At 62.0% G+C, this 11,024-nt stretch overlaps 1 protein-coding gene across 2 annotated transcripts; it reads right to left on the bottom strand.

Annotated features, from left to right (window-relative positions):
• Positions 1 to 3,704: 3,704 nt before the first annotated feature.
• On the bottom strand, positions 3,705 to 7,673 carry CDC34 (cell division cycle 34, ubiqiutin conjugating enzyme). Of its 2 annotated transcripts, XM_004614788.3 has the most exons (5): positions 7,251 to 7,673; positions 5,707 to 5,793; positions 5,523 to 5,620; positions 5,248 to 5,382; positions 3,705 to 4,254 (listed from the first exon to the last, which is right to left on the bottom strand). In XM_004614788.3, the coding sequence occupies exons 1-5, from the start codon at positions 7,425 to 7,427 to the stop codon at positions 4,047 to 4,049; spliced, it is 705 nt and encodes a 234-aa protein (XP_004614845.3). In that variant the 5' UTR covers positions 7,428 to 7,673; the 3' UTR covers positions 3,705 to 4,046. The 2 variants fall into 2 exon arrangements, with proteins under 2 accessions (XP_004614845.3, XP_054985086.1); XM_055129111.1 differs by lacking the exon at positions 5,707 to 5,793.
• Between the last annotated feature and the right edge of the window lie 3,351 nt (positions 7,674 to 11,024).

Here is an 11,024-nt window from a genome sequence, read left to right as displayed (position 1 = left end):
TGGCACTGTGCTCTGTGCACTCCTGAGGGGGCTTGGGGGACCCTGTGGCATCCTGGAGATGGAACCTGAGTTGGCCCAGTGTGAGACCAGTGCCTTAACCCCTGTACCATAACTGTATTATAATTAACTATGTGCCTGCAGTAGGAACAACTAGAGTAGTGCAATGAAAGACAAATTTGGTGGCAATCCAGCGTCTTCTCAAGGGCTGGAGGTTTAGCAGGAAGATCTGGTAAGAAAACTGCCTTGAGGAGCTGGAGCAATAGCACAGCGGGTAGGGCGTTTGCCTTGCACGCAGCTGACCCAGGTTCGATTCCCAGCATCCCATATGGTTCCCCCGAGCACTGCTAGGAGTAATTTCTGAGTGCATGAGCCAGGAGTAAGTCCTGTCCATTGCCGGGTATGACCCAAAAAGCAAAAAAAAAAAAAAAAAAAAAAATCGCCTCGAACTCAGGTCCAGGAGTTCGAGGACATAATGCAGGCTAGGCCAAGGGGGTGGGGGGTGTTGGGGCGGGAGATTCCTTGAGGGGGTGTCACCACCCCAATCCCCAGCAGCAAGGAACCCATTAGCTCGGCTTCCGGCTCTTTTACGGGTTAATGCTGCCCCCTGCTGGCTGCTCTGGAAACCTCGGTCCCAGTCGTGTTTAGAAGAGCCTGGCCGGCAGGGGGCACCAAAAGCCAACATGCAGTGAAAGAAAACAGACACAGGCTTTACATGGACTCATTCCCAGCTGGTGGCTGCGCGACTTGGGCTGGGACTGACTCTGGGCCTCCTGGTTCAAAGCATGTGTTATACTGAGCTCTCTCTGCCCTCAGTCTTTCCTCTTTAAGGCTGCAGAATGTTCTAGCATGTGTGATGGGACACGGGCATCCATCAGCTGTCCCACCAGGACACTTGGGCAGTTCCAAGCTTAGAGTTACTAGGAGTATGAGAATAAGCGCTGAGGCGGGTGCAGGGCAATAGCACAGCGGGGAGGGCGTCTGCCTGGCACGTGGCCAAGTTCAATCTCAGCATTCCATTGGGTCCTGAGCCCCGCCTAAGCCCTGTGAGCATGCACACGGGCACGGGTGTGAGAACGAGCAGGTGTGGGTGTAGAAGGGTGGGTGGCTGAAACTGGTCAGACACTGCCCTTACCGTGTACCTGTCTGCCTGGATTGGGGGTGACGTGGCCGGAGCTTGGGACGTCACCAATGACCCCCACTTGGTGAGAGCTCAGAGCTGCATCCTGGGTTGTTTTTGCCACAGGGGCCACACCCAGAGGCTATCAGGGCTGACTCCTGGCTCTGTGCTCAGGGATCACTCCTGGTGGTGGTTGGGGGACCCTATGGTGCCAGAGACCAACCCAGGGAAGTGGTATGCAAGGCAGTCTCCCCGCTGTACTGCCATTCCCTCCAGCCTCATGTATCCTCAGTTCTGAAGCCAGGAATCTGGCCCGGCCCCATGGCACCAAACATCTTATGTGAGCAGAGGTGACTTCTCTGGAGGTTGAGGCCAGGGAGTCTGGTTCCACAGGGGGAACCAAAGTGCCTGGATCCAGCTGTGCCTGCACCTCACGGCACTGAGCCCACTGCCCCAGGAAGGGCTACCGGGTCTCTGTCCTTGGTGCTGACAGGTGGTGCCTGATGGAGGAAGGGCGATCCCAGCAGGAAGGCAAGACACTGGTTCTGAGGGGACTGGTGGGGTGTGGGTGGACGCCTGTGAGAGGCTGCTTCCAGAGGCTGGGCAACACATCACCCCCCCTGAGCAATGCAGGAGAGTAGCCTCTGCCAGTGTGGCCCTCAAACCGAGCCCACTCTTCATTTCACTACAACCCTGCAGTGCTCAGGGAATACTTAGGTTTTTGCCTATTTTTGTGCCACCCCCAGCAGTGTTCAGGGCTGACTCCTGGCGGGGCTCGGGGAGTGCTGGGGATGGAAGCCGGGTAGCTGCGTGCAAGGCAAATGCCTTCCCCACTGTACTGTCGGCTGGGCTCCGGAAGCCACGGGCAGCAGTGGATGAGGCTCGGGTCGGCTGCATGAAGGCATGGGCCTTGCTTGGTGTGGTGGTCGGACTTACCTGGGTATGCGGCAGGCCACGCGTGCTGGGCAGGATACAGGACAGCACATCGGGAGGGCACTCACCCTGCATACAGCCCATCTGGGATGGAACCCACTGAGCCCCGCCAGGGCAGATCCTGGGGCCTTTCCAGGAGCGACCCCAAGACCGAACCAAGTCTCCTGTGATAGGAGACAGCCCCGGGGGGTGCGAAGGGAGGGACACACAAACTAGGGCAAATCACTGCTCACCTGTGGGCCCGAGAAATCACACAGCAGGTAGAGCCTTTTCTTCGCACGCAGCCAACCTGGGTTTGATTCCCAGCATCCCACAGGGTCCCGAGCCCGTCAGGAGGGATCCCGGAGTACAGGGCCAGGGGTCAGTCCTGAGCACCACTAGGTGTGGCCCAAATACCAAAATAAGTAAAAATGCTTTATAAAAAATAATACGGACCACATGAGAGAATCACACCTCACATGCAAAAAACACAGGCTTCTGGGGAGCAACTGTACAGCTGGGAGGCTTGTTTTGCACAGGCCGACCTGGGTTCGATCCCTGATACCTTATAGGGTCCCCTGAGCTCCGCCAGGAGGGATCCCTCTGCACCACTGGATGTGGCCCAAAATCAAAACAAGAACTGCCTGCTCCAACCCGCTGTGCCGTTTCTCCCCACTGAAAAGGCCGGTGAAGAAAGCAGCATGTCAACCTCACATGGGCAGCCGGGTCTGGAGGCAGCAAGATCTGAACCCACGGACACTGCCCCATGCTGCTGGCCAGGGGTGGGGGCCATGGGCATCACAATGGGACAGTGGCAACACCCAACCTCTGCTTTTGTCTGTTTTGGGGTCACACCCAGCAGTTACTCCTGGCTTTGTTCAGGGGGATGCTTCGGGATGACAGGGATTGAACCTGGGTCAGCTGTGTGCAAGGCAAGCGCCCTCCCCAATGCCTTATTGCTGACCCTCTGCCTTTGCCTCTTTATAACATCTTTATTTCCTGGGGCTGGAGCAACAGTATAGCGGGGAGAATGTTAGCTAATCTTGCATGCAGCCAACCCAGGTTCGATCCCTGGCGTCCTGTATGATCCTCAAGTTCCACCTGTAGTAATTTCTGAGTGCAGAGCCAGGAGTAAGTCCCAAACTCCAAATACCTCCCCCCAGTGTTTTTTTTGGGGGCCACACCTGGCAATGCTCAGGAGTTGCTCCTGGTTTTGTGCTCGGGAATTACTGGGAAGGGCAGGGTCCAGGGGTCTGGGGGTCCGGCCAGGAACCACAGGAACCACTCATGCCGACTGCAGACAGCACAGGGCTTGGCCTGATGCTTTCCTTGTGCACGGGGTACCTCAGGGATGTGAACTCGTCACCATCTGCTGGCAAGGCAGATGCTATCTAAAGCTGGGCTGGTGCAGAGTCTGGGGGGGCCCCAGCCTCCGCAGTTGAGTGTTCTCAGGGACGGGGCAGAAGACGATGACCGTCAGCCCTTCTGGTTTGGGGGCCATTTCAACAGACCGCTTGCACCTGCCGCCAAAGTTTCTGAGAGCATCCGCAGAGTCGGAGGCGGTTCCCGGGCCCTCAGGCAGTGGCTCTGCCGGCCCCCAGGGACCCTGAAATCCCGCACTCCCTTCGTGGCCTGCACAGTCCCGGGGCCAGGCTGGGCCAAGGAGAGGCTCAGCTTCTGCTTCTCGCAAAGTCCTTTTATTCAGATTCCAAACAAACTGAAGCGGAGAAGAGGCGGCCGAGTCCGAGCCCCGCGCGCCAGTGCCGCCGTCCGGCTCTGGGCCTGCTGGGGCCCAGCCCGTGAGGCCGCCGCCCCACGCCACGCCCGGGCCCTCGGGAGGGTCCAGCCCCGGGGTGTGGGGGTGTGCGGGGAGGCCAGACCGAGGGACAAAGGGGGGGGGCACACGCACCTCCGTGAGGTAGTCTGGGCGTCAGGGGCCCCGAGCCCACACAGCCGGGCCTGGCGAGGTAAGATCCGTCAGTTTATTCGGGGCGGCGCCGTTGGAACTCCGGGGCTGTCAGGACTCCTCGGCGCCTGAGTCGTCCTCGTCGTCCCCGAAGCAGCTGTCGGCCTCGGCCTCGCCGTCCTCGTAGTAGTCGTCGTAGAACAGGTCAGAGACCTCGTCGGGAGCCGGGGCCTTGGTCTGCACGCAGTATTCGGCCAGCGTGGTGGGCACCTTCACGCCGTCCCGCTCCGCGTCCACCTTGGTCCCCAGGACCTGTTTCCTGGGGACACACGCAGGGGATCAGCGTCCCCGAGGGCCCGACCCCCGAGCCCCTTGGCCCACAGGACAGTTTGCCTTGCCAGGGCTGCCCCTCAGAGGTGGCCTGAGGGGTCAGCAGTGCTGAGGACCCCCGGGGAGGGTCTGGACATGGCGACCCAAAGTCAGGGGGCAGGCAGCAGCTCCCCCCTCCTTCCACTGGAGGCCCCAGGTGTCCAGGCTGGGCCCCAGCACCAGCCCCGGGCCCGGGCAGCAGCGCCACAGCCTCACACAGACGCACGGTGGCCCCAGGGAGCCCGGGACAAAAATAGCCGCTTCTGGTCTGCGCCACGTGGGAGTCGGCCGGGAAGAACTGCCGGGAAGAACTGGGACAGCCAGCCTTGTGGGTAGGGCTGCTCAGGAAGACGGGGCCACACACCCCCACGGCAGGCCCACAGTGTGGGGAGCGTGCACGAGAGGGTCCCTCCACGGATGGTGCCACCCGCAGACTTCGAGGACTCTGCAGTGAGTGCCGGTGCAGCAGCAGCCTGACCAGCCCACAGGAGGCAGAGGCACCAGCTCACAGCAGCAGCCTCGGCGTGTGGGCTTCACGGGCCCTGCTGGGACACAGGCAGCCCTGCACCGGGGACAAGGCCTGCCTCCCCCACCGCCAAGAGTACAGGCTGGAGCAGCAAGGCTGGGGCGGGGGGCCCACCCCCACTGGTGCTCAGGGACCCACGTGGGAACCTGCCAAGCCTGAGCACTCTGCCCTGGAAGTGCTTCCTTCCCCAACACCCACCGGCTTCTAGAAGCAGTGACAGGCTGAACAAGCACTGCCCGGGAGTCACTCGAGGTGCCGAGAAAGGCCAGGAGGGGCCCGGGGGTGGGGGCAAGGCTTTGGCCCCCCCCACCATGCATCTCACGCCAGACACGGGCACAAGGGCACAACCACAGATGAACTCTCTGCTGGGGCGGCAGAGGCCCGAGCACTGAGCGGGGAGCAGCTCTGGGCCCTCACCGGATGATGTCCGTGTACTCCCGGTCCTTGCCCTTGCTCTCCTTCCACTTCCGGTACATGACGGAGGCATCCACATTGGCGGGAGAGAAGGTGTTGGGCTCGTTGAGGAGGGAGATGACGCTGAGGAGGATGGTCCTGCAGGAGAGCACAGACCGTGGGCCCTGCCGCCCTCCTGTGCTCGGCCTGCAGGCGGGGTGCTGGCCTCATCGGGAGAGCCATGCAGGACACAGGGGACAGACATCGTGGCGGCAGAGCCCCCCCCAGGCTCCCCGTACCTGACGTTCTGGGTGGGGTTCCACCGCTCCGAGGGCAGCTCCCCGCTCTGGGGGTCATCGACGGGGGGATGAAGGATGGAGATGCACACGTCCCCTGTCTGTGGGCACAGGAGGGCAGGTCAGCATCACCCAGCCTCCACCTCTGACACCCCCCACTCCCCCTCCAAGCGCGACGCCGTCACACCTCGTAGATGTTGGGGTGCCACATCTTGGTCAGGAACCGGAAGGCCGGAGGGGAGTACGGGTAGTCGATGGGGAACTTGAGGCGTGCCTGGGGTGAGGGCAGATGTCAGGGGGCACGCTGGGCCCGGCTCCCCCCCCGCGCCAGCTACCAGGCCCCTGAAGGTCTCGGGGGCCCTGCGCAGGGCAGCCCCGGGTCCCGCGTGGGGAGCGGAGAACAGATGCGGCTCCCAGCAGCCACCGAGGGAGGCGATGAATCAGCGGGGCCAGGAACGGGGCACCCCCGTGCTCTGCAGGTCGACCAGCTGCAGGAGCCCCTTCCAGGCACCAGAAGGTCGGGGCCTCCGCGGGGGGGGGGGGGGGGGGGGGGGAGCCGGGGAGAGCGACAAGCACCCAGGAGGCCAATCCCACACTCGCCAGCCTGGCCTCAGCGGGGCCCCGCGACGCCCAGGGCCCCCTGGCTCCTGCTCCGGCTTCCCAGGCTGACACGATGCAAGCCTGGCAGTGACCCCACATCCGCCTGTGCGAAAGCTGGCCACCAGCCCCCGCCGCCAGCTGGGAGCCCGTCTTGCTGCCCACGTCCCTCCTCCAAAGTCTGGCGGCAAAGTGGGGCGTCTTTCAGGGCTCCCCAAAAACGATCCAGAGAGCCGGGGGTGTGTGGGGAGGTGTTTTGCTGAGCTGCTTCAAGGATCTGGCTCCATTCTTGGGAGGGGTCCGGGAGGGTGGGAGGGCAGTCTCCAGCCCCCCACCCCCACCCCACACTGTTCCCTCTCCCGGGCAAACGAGAGGGGGGGCCTCAACTCAGAACAATCCCAGCGGGGCCGGGGGTCAGACGCCCACCTGGGGATCCCTCAGCCAAGCCTGAACCCGGCCAGGCTGCGTGGCTCTTGGAGGGCTGGAGGTGGCGGCACAACTACAACAACAAACCCAGGCGCTGGGCACTGGGAACCCCGAGTTGCACCCCAGAAAGTCACCTGCTTAGCGGAACCTCCCAAGGAAGCCTGGCTCGCCGCGGGGGCGGGGTGCGGCTGGAGCCGGGGACGGACTGACCGGGCCCCCTGGTTGGGGGGGGGGCAGCTGGGTGGAGGAAGAGGAGGGGCACACACAGTGCGGGTTCCACGAAGCCGAAGGCAATTCGGAGGGCCTGGCCGGTTGCTAAGTGCCTGTCCAAAGTGGAGGGGCCGCCAGCCAAGACCCCATGTGGGCCTTTGTTGGACCCCCGCCGCCGCCGCCGCCCTGACAATAGTGCCCGGCTGCGGGGCTTTGTCCACGGGGATCGGGGTGAGGACGGCCGCGGGACGCCGGGCGTCGCACCCAGACGCGACAGGGTCCAGATCCCAGCCAAGCAAGCAATCCGGAGATGTGGGGCGGCTCTCGGGCTGCCAAGGATGCCAGGGATAACGGCCGGCGGCGCTGGCCGGCCCCGAGATGGAAGGTCCAGGGAAGGAGGAGCAGGCAGAGGCCCCAGGCCTGGCCGGGCGGAGGGTCCAGGCCCGGCCCGAGCCCCCGGAGCACCCCCCACCCCGAGTCCCCGGCCCCGGCGCTCACCTTGAAGTAGCCGCCCTCGTAGTAGGTGTTGGGGGGCCCGAAGATGGCCACCTCCCAGTTGTACAGGTCACCCTCGTCCACCAGGGTCACCCGGAAGCCCTCCACCGGCTCCTCCTGCAGACCCTTGAGCTCCAGCAGAAGCGCCTTCTGCGAGCTGGGCACCAGCGGCCGGGCCATGGCGGCGGCGGCGGGACCCGGGGCCGGGAGCGCCGCGGGGGCGCGGGACGGGCCGGGCCGCGGAGCCGGGCCCGGGAGGGCGCCGCTGGGGCCGGGGCTAGGGCCGGGGCCACCGCCTTCGTCCTCTACGCTGCCGCCGCCGCCGCCGCCACCGCCGCCGCCGCCGCCGCCGCCCGGGGACTCCGAGCGCTCCACTCGCTCTGGCGCCGCCGCCCGCCCCGCACTCGGCTCGGCCCGGCCCGCGCCCCGCCCCTCAGTGCGCCTGCGCGCCGGCGCCGGCGCCTCGACTGCGCCTGCGCGCCGCCACCGGGGGCCGCACGGCGCCTGCGCGCCGCCGCCGCGCCCGCACTGCGCCTGCGCGCCCGCCCGCGGGGCACGCCGGGACGTGCAGTTTCCCCTCCCCCGCCCACCGAGTGCGACCCCGGGAGCGAGGGGGCGAGCGCGCAGGCGCCTTGGCGCTTCCGACCCCCCTGGAGGAGGCCGAGGCCGCCCCCCGCTCGGACGAGCACCCCCGGACGCCTGTGCGCGGGGAGGCGGGCAGGGCTGGGCTGCGCCGCCCTCTCCCGACCCGCCGGCTTTGGGGTCTTTTTTGTGACGTCGGCCACGCGGGTGGGGCCCCGGGGTGGGGGGCGGGGAATTGGGGGCCTGGGGGGGCGGGGCGCGCCCAGGCGTCAGAGGTGCCTTGGCACTGGCCCCCGAAAGTTCCAGGCTCAGTTTCCCTGCTCTTGAGAAAGGAGGGCGGCGCGAGCAAACTTCGAGGTCCTGGATGGAGTGGTGCCTCCGTTTCCCCACCGTGAGAGGAACTGAGAATAGGTCGGGCTTGGAGGTGCAGGGAAGGAGCGGGAGATTTGAGACCTGAGCAGAGGGGCACGAAGCCATTAGGTTGCAGACAGATCAAGCTGAAACGCTGCTCCCTGGGGCACCCATCCTGGCAGAATCCCGCCCCCTCTGAGCCCACCCTCCGCTGAACCCTGACTCTTGCCAGGCTCTCCTCTCCCTGGCTACCCTCTGATGCCAGCCTGAGCTTCGACCTGGCAACGTCCTGGCACCCACACACCCTTGATTGGACACCTGGTTAGGAGGACTGGGGGTGCAGCGACTACGCCCTCCCCACCTTCAGGGTGACAGCTCCCCGGAGAGGAAGGGGGCTGTGGTGATGTCCCCGAGCCCTCCGACTGTGCGTGCGGTAGCTTTGAAAGGTGTCCAGCGGACTGTGATGTAACCGTCCAGCTGCCTTCGGCAGCCTTTGACCTCATCCCAGCACTGTCCAGACCGGCAAACCTGTGCCTGTTCCGAGGAAGGACAACAGGATGTGAATAAGGAAGGCTGGAGGCGGCTGGCTGAAAAACAGCCCTGGGTAGAACTGTGTCTACTTGTTTATGTGAAGAGTAGAGGCACTGGGGCTGGAGAAGTACAATCAGACCCAGGTTCAAGTCCTTGGCACTTCAGGTTCTCCTGAACCCTGCCAGAATCTCTGAGCACAGAAGTCAGGAGTAAGCCCTGAGCACTGCTGGGTGTGACCAATAAAAATATATAATAATAATAATAAAATTTAAAACTTTGGGGCTTGGGACCATAACTGATGGTGCTTAGGGCTTACTCCTAACTACGTTTGATTGCCTGTTTTTTTTTTTTTTTTGGCTTTTTGGGTCACACCCGGCGATGCTCTGGGCTGACTCCTGGCTCTGCACTCAGGAATCACTCCTGGCAGTGCTCAGGGGACTATATGGGATGCTGGGAATCGAACCCGGGTCGGCCGCGTGCAAGGCAAACACCCTCCCCGCTGTGCTATCACTCCAGCCCCAAAATCCCTGGGAATCAAACCTGGGTTGGCGTCAAATGCCCTACCCACTGTACTGTCTAGCCCACAATCTTGATTTGATGCGTCCCACATGCTGTGACCGAGAAAACTTTGGCTGGGACTTCCAGAGTTCCACCAGGGGAGGCCCAAGGAACTTCCCAGGGCTGCCCCTAACTTTTTTTTGTTGGGGGTGGGGGCAGAGCCGGGTGGTTCCAGGGATCTAACTGGGCTTGGCGTGTGCAGGCCAAACCCTTAAACCCTGCTTTATGTCTCTGGCCACTAGCACTATGTTCTTGTTTTGTTTGGGGGCCACACCCCAAGATTCTCAGGAGTGCTTCTTGATTCTGTGCTCAATGAGTGGCCCCAGTGAGTGCTTGGGGAGACATAAGTTGTGCCAGAGGCTCAAACCCGGGTCAGCCATCTGCAAGGCAAGCGCCTTATTTCCCTTACTATCTCTCTAGCCCCCAGAGCAAAGCCTTAAAAAGGGAAACCCAGTGGCCGGAGTGATTTGTTCACACACAACCAGATTCTATCCCATTTGGTCTCCCGAGCCCCACCAGGAGTGATCCCTGAGCCAGGGCTGGGAGTAGACCCTGAACACAGCCTGCTGTGGGCCCTCCCAGTAAAAAATGAAAACACACCCCAGGATGGGGGGACCAACTTCTCTTCTATATAAAAGAGTCTCTGAGGGGCTGGAGTGATAGCACAGCGGGTAGGGCGTTTGCCTTGCACTCGGCCGACCCGGGTTCAAATCCCAGCATCCCATATAGTCCCCTGAGCACCGCCAGGGGTGATTCCTGAGTGTATGAGCCAAGAGTGACCCCTGTGCATTGCTGGGTGTGACCCAAAAAGCAAAAAAAAAAAAAAAAGAGTCTCCGAGCTTCTTTCCCAGGCCAGTCCCTGGAATAGACCCATGTGTATCAGCCTAGATAAATAATGCATCTCCCAGCTGCTGACACTTAGCATCATTCTCTGCCCACAGCACCAGTTCAGAGCATGAGTATGTGATAACTCACCCATCAACAGTCTGTTCTTTTTTTCTTTTTGGGTCACACCCGGCTCTGCACTCAGAAATTATTCCTGGTGGTGCTCGGGGGACCATATGGGATGCTGGGAATCGAACCCGGGTTGGCTGTGTGCAAAGCAAATGCCCTCCCCACTGTGCTATCACTCCAGCCCCATCATCAACAGTCTTAAGAGTTAGGAGCTGGAGGGATAGTGCAGGGGGTCGGTCTTGGTATTCCTTCCACTTCATTGCTAGAAAGGGCAGCCAAACTCATTCTGCCTTGCCAACATCTTAGGAAACATCTTGCATTTAGGAAATTTGATCTCCAGTAAGAGAATAAACCTGTCTTGGGCTGGAGCAATAGTACAGTGGGGGAAGATGTTTTTACCTTGAACGTGGGCGACCCGGGTTCAATCCCCGGCATACCATGTGGTTCCCAAGCCCATCAGGATTGATTCCTGAGTGCAGAGCCAGGAGTAAGCCCTGAGCACTGCTAGGTGTGTGGCCCCAGAAGAACAACGAGGCTATTTTTGGTTTTGATCTCTGAGTCACACCTGGCAGTGCTCAGGGCTCATTCCTGGCTCTACATGCAGGGATGACTCCTGGTAGGCTTCAGGGGACCACATGGAGTACTGGGGATCAAACTGGGGACCAAACCCGGCTCAGTTGCGTGTTGTGCAGGCACACATTTGTACCCAGTGTTCTATCTCTCTGGCCCATTTTGTTATATTTTTCTGGTGTTATTTTTTATGTGGTGTGGTACTGATGGGCTATTCCTGACTTTGTGCTC

This window comes from Sorex araneus, chromosome 2 (genome assembly GCF_027595985.1).
Source record: "Sorex araneus isolate mSorAra2 chromosome 2, mSorAra2.pri, whole genome shotgun sequence".
Lineage (NCBI taxonomy): Eukaryota > Metazoa > Chordata > Mammalia > Eulipotyphla > Soricidae > Sorex > Sorex araneus.
Note: the sequence above shows the minus strand (reverse complement) of the source record. Positions and strands in the feature narration are given on the sequence as shown.

Excerpts from the sequence above, each read along its gene's own strand:
- CDC34 (XM_004614788.3), bottom strand. The coding sequence starts at position 7,427 with ATGGCCCGGCCGCTGGTGCCCAGCTCGCAGAAGGCGCTTCTGCTGGAG. Across the intron at positions 5,383-5,522 it reads AACCCCACCCAGAACGTCAG|GACCATCCTCCTCAGCGTCA; the intron begins GTACGGGGAGCC and ends GCTCTCCTGCAG. Across the intron at positions 4,255-5,247 it reads GAGTACACGGACATCATCCG|GAAACAGGTCCTGGGGACCA; the intron begins GTGAGGGCCCAG and ends GTGTGTCCCCAG.